Consider the following 23529-nt stretch of genomic DNA (forward strand, 5'->3'; position numbering starts at 1 on the left):
TTCTGTTCAAATAAACATTAAGGCAACATCTAATATTAAGAACGACATAATATAGAAGGAGGGAGGGTAGCAGCTTATTTCTCCTCTCAGCTGACACTGCTTAAAAATGTAACACTCATAAGAAAAATAGGTCGTCTCATCAGCTGTCTCGGAAGCTTGTTTCTGCCACAGATTTATTTTATTCATTATTTATTTATTTATTTTATTTTATTTTTGTCAGTTTGGGGGGTTATGAATTCAAAATGTCGAGTTTGGGGTTACTATCTGAAAAAAATGAGTGAGAAATCACAAAATATGTAAGGAATAACTCCAAATTTTGCCCCAAAAAGCAAAAACAGAAAACAAAGCAGTCTTTTATGCAGAAACAAGCTTCCATTTAGCACTGTATGCCAAATGAGAGACACAGCTTAGATTTTGCTCTGCTGCACCAGAAACTGCAGTGAAGAGAGATTTTATATAGATGATATCTCTAAATTAACTGTTGTTTAAATAAACAACTATCAGGCAAATCTAATATTAGGGAAATATTAGAGTGATTATTCAAAAATTGAAAAAAAAAAACCCCATAAAATAGTCATCAATTGCTCTCACTGTGCAACCTTTTGGCAACATTTTACTTTAACTTCCTACATTTTTAAACCATTATCGGTACTTTCTACTTGTTACTTTTGGTTTAAGGCATTTGAAGAGAGTTATTATTTTGTCAGCGTGGGCCTTTAAACATCAAACCGAGTCTAAACAGTAACACATGAAAGGCAGTCCTGTTCGTGTAATAATCACCAGGGTATGTGGCACAAAAAGAGAGGAAACAAGCAAAACTGTGTGCCAAAGTCGGAGGTTAAACTGGGCTGGTATTTTTAGTTATTTATTTATTTTTTGGCACAACACGACTGAGGCTGTCCATAAGTTGCGGTTGTGGTACTTCCGGCCCTGCAAAAAAGGAGCGAACATAAAACGAGTAATTTTTTTTTTAAGTGGCAGGTAATTTCAAATGCAATTTTTCTATCCGATTAACAAACAACAGCAAACACACAAGCTCAGTGGTGTTTGATAAACTGGAAGATTAAACAGTGTACTGTCAGTAGAGGATGGAAATCAGCCAGGACAACTCATGAAACATCAGCTAAATTCAGGTGTGTAAATCCACAAGGCGCAGTAAACCTCAGAGCAGCTGCAGCAGCACAGGTAAGCAGATCACAGCCTCATTTTTTCTCTGCTTGTGTTCTTCTTAACTGATTCAAGCCGAGCCTTTATTAGAAATAAAATTTTAACAGAAATCAAGCTGGTTTTCCTATCTACTAATATTATTTAATTATTACATTAATATAGCACAGGGTTCAGTAAGATTTGCACAAAAGTAGGTGGAAGAAATGTTCTTCAAAGAGCTGCTTTTTACTCTCTTACTTTGAGAATATTTCAGAGCCAATACTTTTCCACTTTTACTTGAGTAAAGAAGTGGAAACAGTACTTCAGCTTTTACTGGAGTATGTTTCAAAACTACTATCTGTGCTTCTACTTGTTGCCACCTCTGCTTAAAACTGTGCATTAGTACACTGGCACATACAGCAGTTGGCATGCAGTTTGCATTACCTGTCAGGGGATGTCTCTGTTTGCTCATGTGAGCCAGCTGAAGGTTTTGTCCCCGGAAGGCGTCAGATTAGTCGGAGATGACACATTTAAGGCCTCAGAAGTGAAGCAGACTCCAACTCAAACCGAAGCGGATGTGCAGTGTGCAACTTCAGCAGTGTCTGCGACTCTTACTTCCACACCGTGTGGTCTTTTGCATTTCTGTCACGTCTGCGTCACTACAACTCGTTTTGCAAACTCTTATTTAGCTTTTCCACTGTGTGAAGCACCAGGTTAAGATTTGAAACAAAAAGTTGCCTTAAAGTTTCTTTGAATTGCACAATGCACTAAGTTTAACACAGTAAAGATGCAGGTACGGCTTCAAACTTCACTCTCTTTATTTACAGTAATGTTAAATGACATTAAAAACAGGAAGGTCATGACAGTTTTTTTTTTTCTTTCACGCCTCTTCTTTCTCTTTCCTGTTTATCAGGAGTGAAATTGTGGTAAACTTTAATACTGAACCAAGTTTCTAGATCAAAAAAACCTAAGCCACCTCCCACAACCTCGAAAATTGTACCAATAGAAATGAAACATTGGTATCCGTCTAAGTTACAGAGCTGCACAAAAATGAGCTTCCTGTGTGCATGTAGGCTTTTCTCTTTGAACACCAGAGCTAACCTTGTACTTTCAGGATCTTTCTTACCGCTCATTTTCTTTCCGCTGAGGTATCAGTTATGTTCACGTCAGGCCTCACACAGGCGGCAGAAAAGGATTATTTGAGAAGGGGAGATATTGGAAAACGCACTCTCGTTAAAATGTTTTTAAACTGTTGCTGTCTGTGATACGAGGTCAGTAATATTTCAGCATTTAGTAGACGTGGTAGTACGGTAAATTCAGCTATATCCCCGCCGCTTTCATATTGTTCACAAACATGACAACCATCTCTTGCCCTTCCTGTGACGAGGCAGTCTCTATGACTCATAATTTAGGGGATATCCATGTCGCCATTAGATGCATGAGAGTGACGTTTGTCTAAATCACATCCAGCTCTGCTGTCAACATTTTCTTTGCTCTCCTCCCGATCCCCCGATCCCGAACTCCTGAGACGCAGCCCGGGGTCTCGCTGCGTTGGGATCTGGAAGCTCGTGAAGGAGCTTCCCAGCGATGGTCTCTTCTCTGAAAATGAAAGCAACAAAACGGACAATTGAAATCAGACTTAGGCTGAAACAAAAACCAAAAATAAAAACAGAATTCACAGTTAAAATAAAGTATAGTATCAAATTTAAGGAAGTATATTTGCAGAAGTTCAAAATGAAATATATGAACCACCTATTTTGACCTAAACTTCACAGCCCCTGAGCTAAGCAAATGGTCACATCAGTCCTGGCTGCAACACAACAGGGCTAGAAGTGGTTAACACTTCTCTGCTGGTATAATGCAGCAAGAAACATTTGAAAATCTGGTCTTGAAACGGTGCATGTCTGTCATGTCTCTGAGCAGGCAAGGACACATACCGCCAGGTCCGATCGGCCGCATCAGTCTGTTCATCTGGACATTCCAGTGTTTGACGTTGGTGCTCGCCTGCCGAAGTTTCCTCTGGGCGGCCTGCCGGAGAAGAAGAGCTTAGCGGCTACTGATAAACAAGTGAACTGACAAACGCTTCCCAAAAACCTCGATCTGTTGAAAAGTATCCAGAAGAGCCACTAAGACGTGAACTCGCTTCCTTTTTGCTCTTTGTCTGTGACCTGATAAATAAACAAAGTGCTGCTGGTATTTTAACCACTAAAACTGGTCAATTTATTAAAAAGTTAAACTTTGCATCTCAATAAGGTTAAGGTTCACTACTGCCACTCTCAAGGCCAGATTTTGTCAAATAAAATCAAATATAATGAAAGTAATAAAAAGACAGAGTAGCCACCACTCAACAAGAGAAAAAAAATGGTGTCCTGTTTGAATCCTGTTCATAACTCATGTGCTTTTGAGGGACTGATCACGATGGCAGTCTGTTTAGTCTCATTAAAGTCTCTGCCATCTGGCATCCTGTCTTATCATTATGAATTTCAAAGTTATACTTGCAGCACTTCCTGGTTATCTAACTTTATCTGATGACTAGGGACTGTGATGGGTGGGTGGTTGTTTTTTTTGTAGCTCGTGAGATGCTTTCGTGTGTTGTTTTAAGCGCCTATTTTGAACTTAACTTCTGTTTATTGGTTTGGTGTCAGATTGTCAGTGACTCTTGCGACAGGACAGCCTCTCGCTGATCTCATCAACACATTCTGTGGTGATTTATTTAAAAACGACAAGCAGCAGAAGCTCACTTATTTTTTTCCATGTTCAGGGGGTCTGCAGTGGTATTAGGGGCCTGAGGCCTGAGGGGTATTAGCTTCGATAACATGCTGTAACTGAGTCACACGGTCAGTGTCAGGGTTTCTACCTACCACAACGTCCTGGTCAACTCTGTGCCGGTTGGCTCGAACCTCCTCCAGCTGTCTCTGCGCCTCCTCCAGGGCCCGGGATTTGGCCTCCATTTCCTGCTTCAGCTCCTGCTTCTCCCTCTGTGTCTTCGCAATGTACTCCTCCTGTTCCTCCTGCAGGTTCATCAGAGCCTTCATTTTATCCTCCTCCTCAGCCAACAACCTGAGCATGATGTAGAATGCAAAGAAGTTAGACTTTGAATAGATCATTTGTGATAAATGCAGGGGGCTCATCAGCGAGGTACTTTGGACCTGGGATGGGATAAATCGAGAGTGCAATGACAATGGTCTAGGTGGCTGCAGCGTTAAACAACTTCCTCTTTGCAGCTCAACTTCCTCAGGAACATAACGCAATGTGAACTAATTCAGCAACAGAGTTTATTAAATGCTGCTTGTACACAACACAACCTCCACCACCCTGCGCTAAGCTTTTTGCACTGCACACCTGGCTAGCTGCTTAAACAACTTTACCCTGCTTGAGCATAGCGGAAGGCCTCCTCATCAAGCCTGGCTTTAATCTCTTGCTGCAGCGCCTCCTCCAAACGTTTCTGCATCTCCTCCAACTCCAGGATCCTCTTCCTCTGCCTCTCTGCTTCCTCCTCTTTCAAAGCCATCTCTGCCTGCATACTGACTCGGGCCTTGTAACACACAGAAAGAAGCAAGTTAAAGTCGATCTGCATCTTTATGCTTTTAAAATCTTTCATTCTTTGTTTCCATGCTCACCTCCTCAGCCTCACGGAGCTGAATCTCCAGGGCACGCTGAAGCTGTTCGTGTTGCTGGCGCCTCCTCTGCTCATCCTGCTCCAGGAGGGCCTGAGCCTGCTTCTGCGCCTCCTTCAGGAGCTCCAGCTCCGCCAGCTTGCGCTCCCGTTCCTCCTGCAAGGCCCGCAGCCTCTGCAGCTCCTCCTCCTTGGCCTGTCGCCTTTTTTCCCGAAGCTCACGCTGTTCACGTCGCTTAAGCTTCAGATCTTTGTGGAGGGATTTCTTCCCCTCCACATGCAGCCTGATTGCCGTTTGAATAGCTGCAAAGAAGACACTGATGTTTAACATCTAAATAAATAATTAAAGCTTTTAAAAATTGATGTGAATTGATGAATGAGAGTCTCTTTTAACCTGTAGTCCACTCCTGTCGCTGTTTGGTGTCTGACGCACTCATTTCATACGTCTTGGAGAGGGTTTTAAGACAAAACATGCATCTCTTCCCATCTCGGTCTGGCAGCACCTGTTCAAAAAAGGGACACCCAGTTTATCTCTTAATACTGAGTAGTTAACTGTGAATGGTTTTGCAGTTTTTGAGTCTATTTTGTAAAAATAAAGGAGAAAAACATCAATTACAGGAAAAGGACATTTTTCTAACAACTCTGAAAGCTCAAAAAACATCTGCTTCCTACAATATAACACAATTTCAGCAGCTTCCTTTGAAGTATCACATGCTGGGTGAAGTGATGAACTTGTGACTCAATTAGTTATTCATGCAAGAATTTATATTGCCAGGATTTTTGCAATATTGTGGTCTACACTTATTCCAAGTCACCATTGTAATGATCATAATCTGAGCTGTACTTTAAATGTCTTTTATGAACACAATGAGTCATCAGTCACGTTCCAGGCTGGAAACAATATGCAAAACTTTTTGCTCGAGATTTTTCTTAAAAGAATCCTCTTGCAATAAGATGTTCCAGTTAAAGGTGTGACCCATGCTTCGATCACAGTAAATTCCTTAGGGATTTATAAGAAGCATAAAGAGAAGCAAGAAAATGTTACAACAGCTTTGCTAGAGGCCTCAGTATTTAATCAGTCCACAATAAAATACAAGGCATGGATATTAAGAGTGTTGCTAGTTCCCTGGGGCCTGGCGTGCTGCGGTGATCACAACAAGAGAACAAACCTGAGTATTCAAAGAGGTAAGAAGAGCAGCTAACAGCAAAGCACCTGCACAACTCTCATTGCCTTAGTTAATGTGTCCAATGCAGCATTTACACAAAACCGAAGTAGTGTTAACCCTCTGAGGTCTACATCATCTACACAGGTGATAACCTTAACCGTACCATAACCTTAAATATTAGAGAAGGCCAAAATGGAAATCAATATTTTAAGATAATGACCCTGTATCAGGTAGGCCATCAAGTTTTTGCCAAATCAAGCATGTGGTTCATCAAGAAGAAGAAAGAAATAGTTAAAGGACTCTATAAAGAAACAAGTGCTAAAACAAATCAAGTCATCGTAATGAGACTTTGTCATGATTACGTTTTGGCTTCATTCATGCTTAATAAAGTTTTTCATGCTTTATTGTATTATTCTGTGAAATAAACCCTCATTAGTCCTCATATGAGGAAATACCTTTTGTTTACAGCTGATTCTTACTGTGTACTCATCAAGTCCAACTAATCTCAAAAACCATCGTAAAGACGAGCTCATGTTTCTTGAGGACCACCTGTGTATTCTGTAATAAACCTGGGGTGACGCTGTGTGGACTGCCGAGACAAACGTGAACTTTCATGCAATGCGGGGGGGAAAGGGCACTGCACACCCACGATGAAACCTCCTCCTAATTGCAAAGCACGGTAGGTGGAGTATCGCTCATCATAGTCATAGTTTGGGGCTGTTCGGCATGCGTACTTCGCCATGATTAACGCCACAATGACTTGCACGCGTGGAAGTCCAGACACCGAATGCGACCAGTCAACAAATGGTCTGTGGCATGAGCTGAAGAGGGCTGATCAATCAAGACATCCCAGAAATGTTGCAATATTTCACGAACAGCCACAGGAAGCATGTGATGGATGTTGTGACTGCTAAGGAGGGGATCTACAAGTTACTACACTCGGGAATTCACTTACTGCTCTGCGATTAATTACTCAGAGCTGATACAAGAATAGATCTCATTGCGCTTTTAGTCATCTTTGACTGTAACTGGGATGAATTTCAGACCACATTTTATGGGCAATAAATGCAGAGAACCTAATAACAGTTTCCAATTTCCTTCTTGCAAGTGTATTACGCAGTATGATAACTGAGGCTGTGTCCACACGAAAAGTGACCAAGACACCTTAAATAGCAACCGCTGCACTCTTACTTCTGCTTCACTTTCAGCTAGGAGTGAGGCTAGCACACTAATCACCTCAGTTCCCTTGAGCTCTGCGAGATTTGTGAGGAAATCTTGTTTTTAATATGACCCATGGCAAGCTTCAGTTTTCAGTCTTACCTTGTTTCATTATGACACCCAAAATATGAAGCAGTGCCAACACAAGTCAAAGCACTGGAGTAGAAAGATTTTGGATTTTGCAGTTATTTACTTCCTTTTATGAAAGGTAGTTTAGTCATTTGAGAGAGGCTCGGTGTCACCTTTGCTCATCCCGCATCTTAAAAGAAAATCATGAGCCACCGAGTAAAAGTGACATTTCACGTTTAAATTTCTTCTCTTTATAGCATGTTTATTAATGTCGACATGACTTGTGCTGATTTAACTGTGAGGGCGGTCTCATTTTCTCTCAGACTCCAAAAAAAATTCTTTGCTCTTGTAAACGTGAAGCAATAATTTTGACTTAAAAGAAACTGAATTATATAAAATTAAAGGTATAAACTGAATGTATGAATTACATTTAATCTGACCAGATTCCAGGGTCTTGCTGGATTTTGTACTTGCTCCCCTTTTTTTGTCTTGTTTAACCTTTGGAGGGACAGGATTTCAAATTTTGTAGTAAGTTACAAGTTAAATCAAAGATGAGGGGCGTGATAAAAAATAAAACTACAAAAAAACCTTAGTGTAGCACCTTGGGGAAGTCCCCGCCCTACACTGAGAACCACTGCCTGAATGTCATTTAAACGCCTGCTTTAGTATTTCTGCTGTGGAGATTTTGTTATTAAGAGTTTCTCTAGCTGTCACAGATGATTATCTCTCCAGCTGTTTACCTCCACGCAGCAGTTCTCATCCAGGGCTATATTGCCTTGGCAGTCCTTGCGGTCCTCTCCAGTGTAGTAGGACAGGTTGCTCGGCTTTAAGGTGAACCACCGTTCCTTCCAGTTTCTCCTCAGCTGGCCTTTTTTCCATAGATAGCCCTGAACGCAGCCAAACCGACACACAGATCACTGAAATAAATCTCACCGGGGAGGAACAAAAACAGCATTCTGGAGGCACATCAGTTTCCTACCTCTTTGAGGACGTCACCAACTATTTCCCTGTACACTTCCTCTATAGCCATGCTGATGATGCTCGCATCAATTCCTCTGGTTACCTTCCCGGAGTTCATCATCTCTAGAAACGTCCAAACAGTAATTCCACTCTGCTGCACTGAGTCTTGAGAGAAGAAGTCCTCTAACTCGACACAGTTGAACTCAATACTCATAGCCATACATATTTTCTTGAGGAGGTACTCCACCTGCATGGAAAGAGACAGGATTAATAACTCAGCTGGACTGTCCCTGCATGCTGTGCTGCACTCAAGCAAGCTATATATTACACCAATCACCTTTGTGTGCAGTTTTAAGGAGTATTTAAAACTGAATTTACCATTTTTAGTGACCATCACCTGCTTATTAAGGACTAATTCACAGTAATGCTTTAATATTACTTTGTTACTACACTTTTATTTGTAGTTTGAATCCTTCTGCTTAAAACACAACTGCAAAAATTGTATCTAATAGTGTAGCTGAAAGCAGCTTTTGCTATTTCCCAATAAGGCTTTCTCTAGTAACAGTATAACCTCACAGTAGCCCTGGCTACACCACAGAGTGCTTTGCACAGTGGCTGATGTGTGAAACACGCTCCAAAATACAACTGGATAATGCTTTCTTAAACCGAGGGCGACAGAAACGACCCTGCCCTTGAAAAATTGGGGCTTTCTCTTGGCAGCGGCTGTGAAGAATACACGACAGGAAACCAAAATGAGACTTTGCAAGTGAGAAACAAGCCCACACTGCTGCGTGACATGAGCACCATGTTCCATGGTGGCAAGAAACAAACTTTCAGCTGGTGTACTCGGTGTTTGTAAAAGATCCAACAGCATTTTTAGGTCAGAGATTACTGAGTGCAATCTCAGACTCAACAACAGAGCGCGGAAATGTTGAGTAGCTTAGGGTCTAAGTTTGGAAACGGGTTTCTTTTGCCACACACACTTGTGATTTTTTTTCTCTTTCGGTTACATTTTCAATACGATAAACAATGCATCGTACTAATGATAAGAGTTAAGAGTTAAACCCACCTCGTCGGGAACCATAACCAAAGGGTACTTGTCCTCAGAGAGAAAATTAAAAAGGCACCAGAGACGAAAAGCATCTTTGTCTGGTAAAATGGTGCTGCTGCTTCGGTCTGGCTGGTAGTTTTTCTTCGCAGTAAGAGTCCAGCAGAGCTCGTCTACGTTTTCCTTAATAAAAGAACCTTCCACAACCTACAAAGACACAAGACCAGGGGTTTAAAAAAAGCTGTCTGAATTATGAAACACATGAGGCTCGCAATATGCTGAAATAAACTGAGCACACTTGTTTGGGTTTTTTTTAATCACCTTATCCAGGATGTATTTATTGAGGTAAGGCATATAACCCTGACTGGAAACTGGGCCATCATCGTCATCCCTGAAGTGCTCCTCCAAAGCCACGGGGTCATGTGGAATACACAAGACTGTGCACAGGTTGTGAGACAATACCTGAAGGATCACAATATGAGGATGTTTAAAAAAGAAAAACACTGAAGCAGAAAGTCATTTCAGTTCTCGTTGTCCAACACAGGACTGTGCAAACTGTTTTATTTGTTGTCCTGTGAGGCTGCTAACCGCATCCGCCTACAAATTAATAATTAAGTGTCTAAAAAAAGAGATTACACGTCATGAGTTAGGAAGGATGAAACTTTCTGTAGAATATAAAAGGTAAGTGACATGATGTATAAATATATTTATATAGCTGGCTGCTCAATCAGAGAATGAAGGCCAGGGAAGTGTTTGAGGAACTGAACTTTTAAATTTCTGCTGCATCGTTTTTTCTATTTTAAAAAATGTGTTTGCTCAAACATGGAAAAAAAGAGTCACCAGAGTCAGCAAAAAGCTTTAATTTTCTAGGAAAGCTGCCTGGAAAACCGTTCAGACGCACTAGTTTAAGAGTGGAACGACATCAGTAAAGCAATATGACCGTTTTAAAGTTTAAAAAGATGAAAATCGAGCTCAGGAAAACATCTCCAAGTTCTATTAGAAACTTCAAGTGTTACACTTTACTCTTTGTGAGCAGTGGCATCACTGACAGCATGTGAAAAACAGTTAGATTAAAAAACGCTTTTCCTTCTTGTTCTGTTTCTTCAGCTGAAACCATGCAACATCTTGAGGTATCGTGCATTTTATCAGACAGCTAGGTTCTCTGTGTGTTGAGCCATAACCACATCCTGTCGCCAGTCTCCAACGCTACAACATCTGTCAGTTTTGAGGCCAAAGCATGCAAAGTGTTTGCCTGCGAGTGCCTCTGAGCAGCGCGGCGCCTCAGAGAAGGCTGAAGGCACGAGGGGGGATAAGCCCAGTCATGAGGCTGACTCGCTGAGAGCCAGGAGCGCCGGGCGGCACATTCGCAGGAGCGTGGAGGTGGCTGGAAATGGAGTCTGAGCCACAGCGAGACCGAGTGACATAACAATGAGATCAACGCAACATACAGTAGCCTCGTTTAGGCTCTGTGGAAAGAGACAACGGTCACCAACATGTGTCCACTTTATCCCTGCTCTCCCTGTGACAATGTCCTTTTTGACATGTTCGGCCTCATGTTGTGAACCTACTCTATTCAACAGGCTGCTCTCTGGCCCGGTGCTGTGCCAGAGGGTCCCTTTGCACTACAAGCTGGTACATGGAGGCCCAATGTGAGCACAGCTTGGAGATGAGGGCTCCCATTCATGTACAGACTGAGAGCAAACTGTTACTCTCGTGCTCGCGCCGGACAGAGGTGCATATTGTGCCCTCTTTCAGCAGCTGAAAGCATTTTATTCAAAATAGGGGGAACAAATTTGTTCCTTGTTGGGCAGTACACGGCTGAAAAAAACGGAGTTTTACACAGGAAATGTTAATGATGATGATGTTTTCTGATAAGTAGTATCAGACGTTGCACACCATTATTTCCTGACACATAAACACATAGTAAAAGTAGTAAACCTTGAGATTTAATTTGCTTTGTTGCTGAAATTGCTTTCACCTCCTTCACAACCAACCCGCATGATGTAAAATGCAACGAGGTAGGAAACGAGGGTAAACGGTAAGAGATGAGTAAGTTCTCGGGCAGGAAAAAAAAAGTTTCTCTAGTTCCATCTTCCAGGTAGACGATCCCTCACTCACCTTCAGCTGAGACTTGGACACTTTCCCGCTCTTCTCCAGATCCAGGGCTGTGAAACCATACCAGATGGATTTAAGCAGCTCAGACCGCAAGTCCATGTCTGCTGCAGCGTTATTTTCTGGTTTCCTCCTCTACGTCTCTTCTTCTTCCCTCTACTGTTGACACGGGTGACAGGCATACACCCACGCTGTGCTGCTGCTTTCAGGCAGGCATGGGGCTTTACTGTTCTGCTGGCAGCGGCACCTGCTGGATTACAGTGGTCAGTGATGAAGAGGGAGGGTCTCGCTGTTTACCGCAGCGTCAGATCTTGCCCTGCAGTGGCAGAAGCGTTTTAATCCTTAGAAAATTTTAAAAGAAAAAACTCCATTATGCATTGCCTAGAAATCTACAAGTGTCTTGCTAGGTTTAGTTATGCGCCTGTGCAAAAAGTGTTGTTATTACAGTTTTATATTTTTAATGTTCTAAAGTTATATCACTGATTTACTGAAAATCTCCATCCCCTTCCTGTGCACCTTGGACAGAAAGTAATTTGCCATTCATTATAAAGGTTTATTATTTAAGTTAGTAATTAGATGGGCTCCTGGCAGTGCTGCTTTTACTTTCATTTCTCTGTGAAGTAATCTTTCAGTTTGTTTTCAAGGTCCTCCTTATTTGGGTGATACCTGCACTGATGTGTGAACATAAATAAGGCATAAAGAGCCAATTAAGTGACAGTGAATGATAATTGGCCTTGCATGTGTATAGCACCTTTCTGTACAGTTGAGCACTCAAAATACCTTTTACTACAAGTCTCATTCACCCAATCACACACCTTGTTACAGTACTTGTATCAATGTCCAAAGGCTTTCTAACATTCACAGCACGCTCACACTGGGATTACACTGGTGGAAACTCGGGGTACCTTCCCCCAAGTGTACTTTGCCACATGGATTGATCCACTGACCTTCCAACTGGTAGAGGACCCACTTTGTTACCTGAGGCCACAGAGCATCTGCAAAACAAGCCCAAATCATCACCCCTCCACTGGTGATGTTACCCGCTGTTCTAGAAATCTTCTGGTTTGTTCAGATATGATTTTGCAATCAAAGCTGTGCTCCCATGTTCTTTTGAGAGGGAAGAGGCCTGGCACCCCTACCAAACAAGCCATACTTGTTCAGTCTTTTTCTAATCGTACTGTGACGAACTTTAATCTTTAACATGCTGACTTAGGCCTGCAGAGTCTGAAATGCAGCTCTTAGGGTTTTTTTTGCAGTTTCTCTAACCTTAGGGTGAATTTTCAGGGATGATTAAAAGATTTTTTGGGCAGCACAAATTGTTTCTCTAAGATCACTGCATTAGCTTTATGTTAAGTTAGCTTGTCTCATCGCTACTTTAGCAGCTGTCTGTTAAATGTAGACTTCTTGTTAGCTAAGTTTACCGTATATTGTTTATATTTGCATATAAAATACTAACAAATGCAGAATGGCTTGGTAGCTTGACTTTACCTTAGTGCTGTCCAATGAATTTAAGAACCTCTGACATCAATATTCAAATATGTAAATTAAAAACAACAACAAAACAAAACCATTACGTCAGTAACTGACGTGATCCCATTGATTTAAACAATGTTTATATTAAAATATCTGAAAATAAAATAAAAATAACAAAAAATCTAAAATTCTTCTAATATTCCTCATGATTTGTCAAATAAATCAAACTCCACTTACTTTAGCTCTGGAAGTCTATATCCTTGAAATGGCTCCGCTTTATGTAGATTGTATTATTATTATTATTATTATTATTATTATTATTATTATTATTATTATTATTATTATTATTATAGGTTTCTCTGAATGTCTGTACTTTGCACATAGGGGGAAGCCGCGGCGACACGCTGTCACGTGGTAAAACAACTTTCGCGTCGTTACCATGGAGTTGTTTATGAAACTCCATTTCTCATTGGTCGAAGACGTTATCCTGACTAAAGCGCACGCGGCCATTGGCTGATACGGATTCTTATTTCGACCAATGGCAAAGCGCGCTTTTTACAAACTCATATGAGTCCAGGAAGTTGACAGCCCACTGTGGTGAGAATAGACGGGGCTAGTGGTTTTTAAATCTGCACAAAACACCCGATAAACCAAAACATTTGGAGCTGTTCCGGTCTGAAATACTTTACTGGATGATCGGAAGGAAGAAACGGATACTCTGTTGAATTATAAGAACACAGAAGGTCCGTATGTAGCCAGGCTTGTGATCGGGGTAAAGCTAGCTTCTCTGGGGTAATTTTCACAAGTCAGCACGATGGTTTGTACTGTGTTACTAACAGGCATGCGCTTTTACGATTAGACAGATTGTTTGAGAACTTTAAATTAGCTCATGTTAACGTTTTAAAGTCTTGTGTTTCTTTTTTGTTGTTGTTTTCATTGCATGCTTGGTGTCTTTTGCCCATCTCCATACTACCCTTGTTAGAAGCCTGTTTGGTATTTTGGTTGCTCAGCTTTAATTTCTTTCTGTCTTTAGTTGCTTCAGTTGCTCCTCACAGCTTTATCTCCTCATCATGGACTCTTCTCCAATCCTTCGTCAACAGAGTCAGAATAAAATCCGCAGTGACTTTATGAGGTGAGACTGATGATTTGAGCCGCAGTTACTGATATAGAATTTCAGAGCTGGGACTTATTTGGTCTGTCTACAGAAGCGTGTTTATTTGTTTGTCTCATAGTAAAATATACCTTTCTAGATCTCAGGTATCAAATCAGTACTGGTATTAAAAATGTCAGGCAGCTTGTTCCTCTCCTGTATCTGCCTCCCATCTTGTCTGGTTTTCTTTGTCCTTGAATCAGTTTCCCCCCCTTTTTTCCCCTTTGCATGCTGCCTCTGGTGATTTCCCAGCCTCGAGCTGGGTTGTGTGACAAAGCTGACCGTTTTTCTTTTTTCAGAATGAAGAATGAACAAAACAAAAAGGTAGCAGACCCAAAGCCTTCCAAACCCATGTCAGGATCTCACCTTTCCAACAAAGATATTGAGAACAAAGATCCAGGAAGCTCAGCCACTGGTAAAAAGGCACCTCTGCAAGCAGGTATAAGCAGGCTTCCGGTGCTTGCAAAGTCCCTCCATCTTCAGACTCCCTCAGACTTCAGTCAGTCCCACTGCAGGTGGGAGGAGAAACCTCTGGCTGTAAGCATCTCCTTTTGATCCTGTAGATTTCCATATTTTTATTTACTCGGGTTAGTCTGATGTGTTTAATAAGCATTTTCCTTTTTCTGCAGCGAAAAGCGCCGAAGAAAAAGCCACTCACTCGGCCTGTACCTTTTAATCTGTCACAGCCCAAAAGCACAAGAACGGCTGCTGAAAACCAACCTCTGGCTGTCCCAAAGCTTTGGACTCATGCAAACACAAAACCGTCTAAACATCCAACCGCTTTAAAGGGCAACAAGGACTCAACCAAAGCTGCAGGGAAGCCTCTCGGAAAGACAACAGAAGATGCTTCCCACCTATCGGGACCAACTGGGCCTTCCAGCACATTTCAGACTTCATCTTTGTCCACCGCTATGTCATCCCGTCCTGATAGTGCTGCTACTTCTGCACAGTCTGCTCCCAGTGCAGAGGTCTATTTGAATAGCATGAACCTGCTCAGTCTAAAAGACCATTCAAAAACAGCACATGCTAGTCGGACCACGCAGTGCAATTCTTCAAAAGGTGGTAAGCTTGTTTATTTATCGCATCTAAGGCACAAACTTCCACCTATATTTTGTGGATAATCACTTAAAGCTTGCAGGCCGTATTTCCCTCACTCCTTTAAATCCATGGAAATCCATTTATTTTGTTTAGTGAAAATGAAGATATTAAGAGAGTTTCTCTTGGGCTTTTTTCTTTTGCATTATAGAAAAGGGGGAGAACTTCCAGCCTGACCATGCGGCTTTGCTTAGCATCCTCCGGAACGAAGGAGTGGGCGTCACAGGTCCGGCGCCTACGACTCCACAGTCCAAACCGTACAACTATTTGGTGAGTTGGATTCACAGCGGTGCATTCTTTATCATGCTTTTTTTTGTTTGCTTGTTTTTAATGCCTATAGTTGCAGCAGGTAAACATTTTTTTAAAGGTGTCCAATGATCATGTGTGCAGCCCCAGCGAGTGTCCATCATGACGAGCCGACAGAAAGCTGGAGCCCCTGCAGGTCAGTGTAAGATGGAGAACACAACATGTGCTTGGCACATACATGTGAACATTGTAAAAGACTTATTTTATAGTAGATGGCCGAGCAGTCCCTTTGAAATACTATATAAATATATCTCACTATACGTGTGTGTTCTCTCGTCCTGTGTAAAATCCCCAATAAAAATGCCACAATTATGAGTCTCATTAACTGGAAGCCAATTTTATTCAAACTAAACATCAGGCAGTGTTAGTTGGGTGTTCATAATGTTCAGTATTACACTCATGTCATATTATTTAAATGATTGTTGTCTGTACTTTTCTCACAGGATCAGTGAAGTCTGTGCAGTTCTCTCCAGACCCCGCTGCGCTGCAAAGCATCCTCCAGAACGAGGGAGTGAAAGCCGGAGGGCCCGTGGGCACAACACCCCGAAGTTCAGTCTGTCCACCAAGCAGGGCGACTTCAATCTACACAGTAAATTTGTGTTCACTTCTGTACTTCCTCATACTTGTTACATTGTTGTTATTGCTTTTTTTTGCTTTTTAAGTGCTGCCTTTGAAATAATTTCTTCTGTCTTCAGGCTCAGAGAGTGCCGGTTAGAAAAAATCGTCCAGAAGCGACTGCTGTGCCAGCAAGTAAGACGCAGCATTGCTCCACTCGTTATCTTTATAAAACCCAAAGCACTCTTATCTCGTTGTCCTTTTAATCTGATGTGACGTGGCTTTTTTCTCCTGAGCAGCAGCATCAGCAGCACTCAAAGAGACGGCGCTGAACAAATGGACCCCACAGAGAGTCCGCAACACCAGACATCAGCCCCTGTCTGCTATGGTCAGTATGTATTTATTGTATGTTGGCACTCTGTCCAGGTAGTCTGTTGTGTTGTGCACAATCACCGCGTTAACTCATAATGCTTCTGTTTGCAGAAATGGCATCAGTCGCCATACGGCACTCCTGGATTCAAGAGTTGCAAAACCAACCTTCAGCCCCAACAGGAGGTGAGATGGGAAACCCTGACTTAACCTATTATTTTATACCACTCATTTGTGTGTGTGTGTGTGTGTGTGTGTGTGTGTGTGTGTGTGTGTGTGTGTGTGTGTGGGGCAGTGCCAAAAGATGTTCTTAAGTACGTAAATATTGTTTAACTAGTCACCATAAAAGGGAATCAGGAACTAATCTAAGTGAACACATAAAAAGTTTTAACCAAAAAAGCTTTTTGGTTTTAAAATATTAAGCTACAATGTCAGTATCCCAACTTTGGGAGTGATGAGCGGTGGGGAAGGAGCGAGACATCCTTCATTGCGAACAGGCCTCACTAAGCATCTCTTTATACCTTCTAGTATAACTCTGTTGAACAAATCCAGGTAGGGATGGGTATTGATAAGATTTTCACGATTCCGATTCCATTTTTGATTCTGTTTAACGATTCAATTCTTTATTGATTCTTTTTAAAAAAGGAGAACACTAAGGTCGAATAGCTTAGAACTTTGTTTTATATCTTCTCTTTGAACAAGATAGAAATTTAGGAGTAACATGGCCTCACAAACCCAGCAGTGACATCTTAAGAGATCCACAGCATACGGCTCTTCCAAGGGGTGTCACAGGGTCCCCAGGAAAAAAATTGTAAATGTAAAATAAATATTCTTCTGTAGCAATAACAAAGTTTTAACTAGAAAAAAACTGTCTAAAATTTATGCTTAAATGAAGAAAATTTGACTTATTACAAGGAAAGAGACTGAATTGTTTCTTTCTTGATTGAGTTAAATATAAGAATTAAATCTCAACTCTGAGAACAATAATTAGAAAAAAGTGCTGAGAATAAGACACCATCAAACATACATTTTGCTCTTATTTCACATTTTAATATTTTTAATGATAACATTATTAGGTTTTTAATGTCCCTTACTGCAGAATAAAGATTTCTTATGAAAGTTTTGTTTTGTTTTGGTTTTATCTTTAGCTCCATTCTAAGAAAATGACCAGCTTCAAGTGTCCTCAGTGTAGGACATATACAGGATGCCATGCTGAAATGTAAAGCACTTACAATAGAAGCCACTAGAAACAAATTATTCCAGCCTAATTGATGACATTTATGGCACTTGTTTTCTGTGCTGACTGATATGCTGCTCAGTGCTTTGCTGCCTGCTTTTAAATCAGATGTCACTCTGAACATAAACACAAGCTACGTGTGATGTCTCTGATGTGCATCTGTTTCTACTCGTGCTGATGCTACCGTGACTAAAGCTAGCCAAGCAGCAGTAAATATGTGAAGCAAGGCAGAAGGATTTACTCATCAAATAAACAGGATCATAAGAATATAAGACCACGAGCACCACAAATGTAACAGAAATATGTTGACATAAAATGGCATGTTATTTGAAATCTACATGAAACAATGACACAACTACTTTTTTTTTTATTTTTCTAATTTATTTATTTATTTTTTTACCAATTGTCCAAATTAGTCTGTGATTGGCCTTAGTGTGACAGAAATCATATTTATGTACAACTAAATATGCCTCAGCAAACATGTTTTAAATGGATGATTCCTCACTTGATGACGAATGATCCTTTTCCATATTTGCTGAGTCTTAAATTTGATGTCAGTGAACTTATCAGTGGTTGGTGTTTTTAAAAAAAAAAAAAAAAAAGCCCCCAAATCCCCTATGAGCAAGCACTTGGCGACAGTGGAGAGGAAAAACTCCCTCTTAATGGGGAGAAACCTCTGACAGAACCGGGCTCAGGAAGGAGTGGCCTTCTGTCTCGACCGAGAGGGGTTCAAATGTTCACTGACAATTTAGTTGTATATAAATATGATTTTTAGGACTTGATGTTGAGACCAATTAGGTGAAATTGGGGACGCGCACAGTTCCGCTTCTTCTTGTTCTTCTTCTTACTTGGCGGAGTCTCTGGCAGGCTCTTAACTTCAGCCTCGAGTTCAGCCACCTTGACATTGAGCATTTTCTGTTTGTCTTGTAGACTTTGCAAAGATTCTGTACAGAGAATGCAGCTGACTCTTCTTTTTCTATCTTCTGTTGTTCTGTGGTGTCTTTTTCTTTCTGAGGCTCCTGCAGAGACATTGCAGTGGATGGCAGTGAGTCCTCTTTTTCCATCTTCTCCTGTTCTCCAGTCTCGTTTTCTTTCAGAGGCTCACGTTTGTGCATTTCATTTGCAGCAGTGGAATTTTGTTCTTTGTGCTGCTGTGGGATTTTAAGTGAGGAAGCTTTGGGCTCTTTCAATCTACCTTCAAATCATGAAGGGCCTTGTTGGGGCAGAGCTGGGATTTCAGGTCACTGATTTCCAGGTTGAGTGTCTCCTGCTCCTGCCTATGTTTAACGGCCTGCTCTTCAAGCTGATTTTGAGCTGCTAGGAGCTGTTTCTGGAGCATCTCAATCTGCTCTTGCTGAATCCTACATTTGAGCTCAAATTCAGCCTCCTTAGAGGACTTCAGTCCTACAGAGTCAATGTGTGAAGCCTCTGTGGTTGGAGTGGCAGACTCCACACACTGCTCTGTGGTAGGGTGGCTGATTTGGTCCTGCAGGGTAACCATGTTGTAAGTTGTAAGAGTAATTTCTAACAGTTTGTTTTTTAACATGGAATAATGACAGATGCGCTATAGATTTAAAGATAATAATAATAATAATAATAATTTTAAAAATTATTACTTTAAAAAAATCCTGTAACTACAATATATTTTGGGGACAAATGCACATTTTATTTTGTGTCAGTTACAGTTCCTTTAACCTTTCGCAGGAGGTGGTCCAGAGACTGTTTGATGAAGAAGAAGAAGAGCAGAGCGCAAATGTGACAGAAAAAGATTGCGAGCAGCGACCAGTTCAAGCCTCAGCTGTGAGAATTTGAAGCGACCGATCCACATTAAATTAAGTTCTTCTGATTAATGTAGTAGCTTAACAATCAGTGTATTTTTGTTTTCTATTCATGTCTCCAGAGTAAATCTCACTGTGACAAAGAGGAGGAGAAGAGCAGGAGCAACGATGATGATGATGAGGAGAAGTTAGTGGGAGAACAGATGTTCTTGCAGGCCCAGCACAGAGAGTCTGTTATCTTTTTCTCGACTGGCAAAAAGTTGTTCAGAGTGCCGCGTTTAGAGAAGCTGGGGGACTCCGCTCTGCAGGACCAGCGCGCTCCAGTTTCACCAGAAGAGAGAAAGGGGCTGCCAGTGCACGGCGAGGTGCTGGCTGTGCCAGAACCGAGCTGTAAGATCACCCCTGCTGTTCAGCGCCCGCACAGAGGTAACTCTGATCGATCACACTCCCCTTAACCTCTTAAAAGCTGACTCGGAGTAACCATTGAAGCTGTTTTCTGAACCGAGTGGTTTCGTGGTGTGAAAACCACAAGTGTCGTCTTTATGGGGGAAAGGGTTAACAATGTTGTGTGCCTGTTGTGACATTTATTAAAGTGTAGACTAAAAGTGAGTGCCAGGAGAAAAAGAACCACAATATTTGATTTTAAAAGTGACAAAAATTGACACAATTTTCCTGCTATTAAATAATTAGATTCTTTAATTAATTTTTACGAAGGCTGCAGATTATTTTTTTTTTCCTGTCGCAGATCTCGTTGGTCAGAAGACTTGCTCTGTGAGTTCTGCAGTGTTGATGTTGCGCAAGCGTTTTCCTCCCCTGGAGGAGCTGCGTTTGGACGAGGAGGTGGCCACCTACACATCAGCGTCTGTCGGGGCTCCCCCTGGGTTTGCTCCCCTTCGACCTTCCTGTGGAAATCCTCTGGCCTCCATTTTGCACTTCGAAGAGTCCACTGTAAGTGTAGCTCTGACAATCTGCAGTGTAACAAACTTTATATCACTGCTTTATGGTTTCTTTTCTTTTTTTTTTTATTGAATTGAAAATACCAGCATGCTGTCGCTCTGCCTGAGTGGGTTCTCTCCAGGTTCTCTGGCTTTCTCCCACAGTCCAAAGACTTGTGTGTTAGGTTAAGTGGCAACTTTAAACTGGCCGTAGGTGTGATAGTGAGTGTGTGTGTTTCTCTATCCATGTCAGCTCTGTGATGGACTGGTCACCTGTCCAGGGTGGACCTCATGTTTTGCTCTATGACAGCTGGACTAGAGCAAAAGTGCAACCCTGAACTGGATCAAGGTTGAGTGGATGGATGGAAGTATTCAGTTCAGAGTGTGCTTCTAGAGAAAATGATAGTTGGCAGAACAACACAGGTTCAGATTTTTGATTAATTGTGACTTTTATTCAAATTATTCCATTTTGAAAAGCCAAGAAAAGGGAAACCATGATGGTACAAACATAAAAGAAATAGACCCTGCACAACACAGGTGATGTTGCAGCAGGGATCTGAAGGTGTCATAGGGGATCATCTTATTGTTAGGGTTGTCTGCAGGCTCTTTACCTCACTATCTCAGTATATATTTCAGCTTAACAGTCAGTTTAATAGACCGACAGCGCGCATGTTTTGGAAATGTGGTGGCACAGAAAAGCTCAAATGAAGACCATCTGGAACATGAATAAAAGTTTTAAAGCAATGTTAATGATCAGTTATAGAAATATATAATATTTGGCGGTTTGATTATTGGGTGTGATAATTATGCACAAATCAGTTGGAGATTTCACCCTCGGTGTACAAATAACTGTTGCAGCAGTGTATGAAGCTCAAGATATCTTAAACGAAGATCAATCCATCTTTATTTCACACTCAGTGGTCCAGGAAAAAACAAAGGTACATTAAACACGTCATTATTTTCTCACAAACAGACAGCTGTACCAGTGCGTCCATATTAAAGATGGTATCATTATTACCATTAGTTTCCACATGAAGAGTGGCGTAAGAAGATGTTTGCTTGTGCATTTGTATCATTTTCCCGTAAACATCTTCATCATCTGTCGTTTGATCTGTAATGACGTGTCTAAGATATGCGAGCTAATTACAGACACTAAAATCAGGTAATCTGATGAGCATGTGTCCTCTGTGGTTTTACACATCATTATAAAACCCCAATTCCCAAAAAATTGGCACGCTGTATAAAATGTAAATAACAACAAAATGCACTGGTTTCCAAGCACAGGCGATGTCAAACATTTAAATTGAGATAATGTCTCTTTTTAAGAAAAATCTTTGCTCATTTTGAATTTGAAGGCAGCAAAACGTCCTAAAAGTTGTGACGAGGCAACAAAAGGCTGGAAAAGTTAGTGGTGTTTAAAAGAAACAGACGTTTAGGTTAATGTGCAACAGGTCAATGACTTGATTGGGTTTAAAAATAGCATCTCAGAGAGGCAGAAGTTCAAACTGCATCGACAAATTGTGGAACAAATTCAGAAAAATGTTCATTAGCATAAAATGATGAAGACTTTGAATATCTCATCATGTACAGAACTTAATATCATTAAAGGATTCAATGAACCCAGAGAAATCGAGGCTGAAAATCTGTTATTGGATGCCTGCGATCTTCGAACCCTCGGTGCTGTCAAATTTAATAATAAGCTAATATGTTCCTTAAAATGTTGAGTTTTCTTGAGAAATGGAGAGCACCTACTTTGTTGTTCCCTCATAGAAACTTGTGTAGAAACAAATACGAGTCCAATTTATAAGCTTCAGAAGAAAGCTATAAGAATTATAAATGGATTAAGGTTATTATTCACCAATTACACATTACTATTTATTTATTAAACTACATTAATTCACACTTTCTCACCCTGCACACGTGATGTACAAAATGATCTACCTCCAAACTGTATTCACGGGTTGTTTAAACCATATTTGAAAAAAATACAGTTCAGGACGATTTATAGGTGTACGTCTGCAGTACGGACACAGCAATAAATAAATATTAAACTGTCGACATTTGCTTTATTTTTATCTTGTTTGGTTTTGCTTTAAAGGTGTATAAAGTATGCTGTGTAAATGGAATAAGGTGTAATTTTCTATAGCACGAATTGAACCTTTTAGTCAGTTTGTGCTACTAATTTCAGTTCTATTTGTCTGTTGTTGTTTTTTCCTTCTGTAGCTGATGTAAGATTTAAAGCACTTAACACTGACCACAATAAGACTCTGTGTGATCCGAGTGCTGCACAGAACACTCGGACATCAGGACAGCAGCTTAAATATTCTCTGTGGTCGGATGTGTTTGATGTGCACAACACAGTCAGAATAAATATTTGTCTTGATTTTGTTTTTCAGAGATTTGTCCCAATTGGCTCCGATCTCTCGTCTGGTCCGCCTTCTCCGCTGCAGGACAGTTGACTTGCACCACAGCTGCAGTGTTTGCTTTCACTGTGAAACGCCGCTGACTTCACTTTACAAATATTTGTCGAACACTGACGCCGCCAGGTCAATGGCTGCTCCAAAAAGAAAAAGGGTATATCTAAATTATACTGTTTTTCTTTCATAACTACAGACACTTGTATGTTTTTAATAAAGTAGATTAAAAGTTATCTTTTTGGGACCTAGGTCCAATGTATGTGTTGAAAAAAATATTTTTTTAAAAGGTCAATGAAGAGATCAGTGCTGTTGGCTGTAGTGTACATGTGGATCAATGGTTAGGATCTCTGTGATGTACAGTGTTTATAATAAATAGTTGTTACTGTCTGGCCATGTGTGGTTTGTTTGTTTGTTTTAAGCACATACACACTTTAAGATTTGTTGATTTGGGAAGTAATTTCAGGATTTGACCCCATGATAAAAACGAACTTTGAATAGTGTCAGACAAATATTTGTTTCATGTCTTTACCTTCAGTTATTTCATGTTTGTGAAGATGATGCTTTAAGTTTGGTTAAGATTGACAGTTTGCTATATTTTAGAGAATTAAGTAGTGGCGCTATGGTGTAGAGGTTTGCACATTCGTTTAATGCCACAAAGATCCTTAGTTTGGTCCCGGGAGGAGACACAAATCCCTTTGAAGTTGTGTCAGGTAGAATGTAAAAGTCTCCCAAATCACACATCCGGAGCTACCTGCTGTGCTCCTGTGAATAAGAGAGCTGCTGAAATCATCATTGCCTCACTCACATGTAGCACTGAGATATGGAAACGACACTTCAGTGATGCAAAATCTCATACCGTCTTGCATTCTGCACTTTGTT

General features: G+C 40.9%; 2 protein-coding genes across 2 annotated transcripts; one reads left to right on the plus strand and one right to left on the minus strand.

Annotated features, from left to right (window-relative positions):
* Nucleotides 1-1946: 1946 nt before the first annotated feature.
* Nucleotides 1947-11534, minus strand: LOC113013851 (DEF6 guanine nucleotide exchange factor). Its single transcript, XM_026155054.2, has 11 exons — nucleotides 11342-11534; nucleotides 9545-9685; nucleotides 9245-9430; nucleotides 8195-8422; nucleotides 7956-8102; nucleotides 5157-5265; nucleotides 4767-5065; nucleotides 4515-4681; nucleotides 4008-4206; nucleotides 3084-3174; nucleotides 1947-2745 (listed from the first exon to the last, which is right to left on the minus strand). The coding sequence occupies exons 1-11, from the start codon at nucleotides 11435-11437 to the stop codon at nucleotides 2555-2557; spliced, it is 1854 nt and encodes a 617-aa protein (XP_026010839.1). The 5' UTR covers nucleotides 11438-11534; the 3' UTR covers nucleotides 1947-2554.
* Nucleotides 11535-13579: 2045 nt separating this feature from the next.
* On the plus strand, nucleotides 13580-23039 carry troap (trophinin associated protein). The gene is made up of 14 exons (XM_080294276.1): nucleotides 13580-13600; nucleotides 13842-13940; nucleotides 14258-14495; nucleotides 14588-15020; nucleotides 15205-15323; nucleotides 15444-15495; nucleotides 15803-15948; nucleotides 16055-16109; nucleotides 16214-16302; nucleotides 16398-16469; nucleotides 19225-19320; nucleotides 19421-19724; nucleotides 20044-20246; nucleotides 22630-23039. The coding sequence occupies exons 2-14, from the start codon at nucleotides 13879-13881 to the stop codon at nucleotides 22690-22692; spliced, it is 1932 nt and encodes a 643-aa protein (XP_080150402.1). The 5' UTR covers nucleotides 13580-13600; nucleotides 13842-13878; the 3' UTR covers nucleotides 22693-23039.
* Nucleotides 23040-23529: the final 490 nt, after the last annotated feature.

Source organism: Astatotilapia calliptera, chromosome 20 (genome assembly GCF_964374335.1).
Source record: "Astatotilapia calliptera chromosome 20, fAstCal68.1, whole genome shotgun sequence".
Taxonomy (NCBI): Eukaryota; Metazoa; Chordata; class Actinopteri; order Cichliformes; family Cichlidae; genus Astatotilapia; species Astatotilapia calliptera.

Excerpts from the sequence above, each read along its gene's own strand:
- troap (XM_080294276.1), top strand. The coding sequence starts at position 13,879 with ATGGACTCTTCTCCAATCCTTCGTCAACAGAGTCAGAATAAAATCCGC. Across the intron at positions 15,021-15,204 it reads GTGCAATTCTTCAAAAGGTG|AAAAGGGGGAGAACTTCCAG; the intron begins GTAAGCTTGTTT and ends TTTGCATTATAG. Across the intron at positions 19,725-20,043 it reads TGTTCAGCGCCCGCACAGAG|ATCTCGTTGGTCAGAAGACT; the intron begins GTAACTCTGATC and ends TTCCTGTCGCAG.
- LOC113013851 (XM_026155054.2), bottom strand. The coding sequence starts at position 11,437 with ATGGACTTGCGGTCTGAGCTGCTTAAATCCATCTGGTATGGTTTCACA. Across the intron at positions 8,103-8,194 it reads TTGGTGACGTCCTCAAAGAG|GGCTATCTATGGAAAAAAGG; the intron begins GTAGGAAACTGA and ends GGCTGCGTTCAG. Across the intron at positions 4,207-4,514 it reads TTCCGCTATGCTCAAGCAGG|GTTGTTGGCTGAGGAGGAGG; the intron begins GTAAAGTTGTTT and ends CATCATGCTCAG.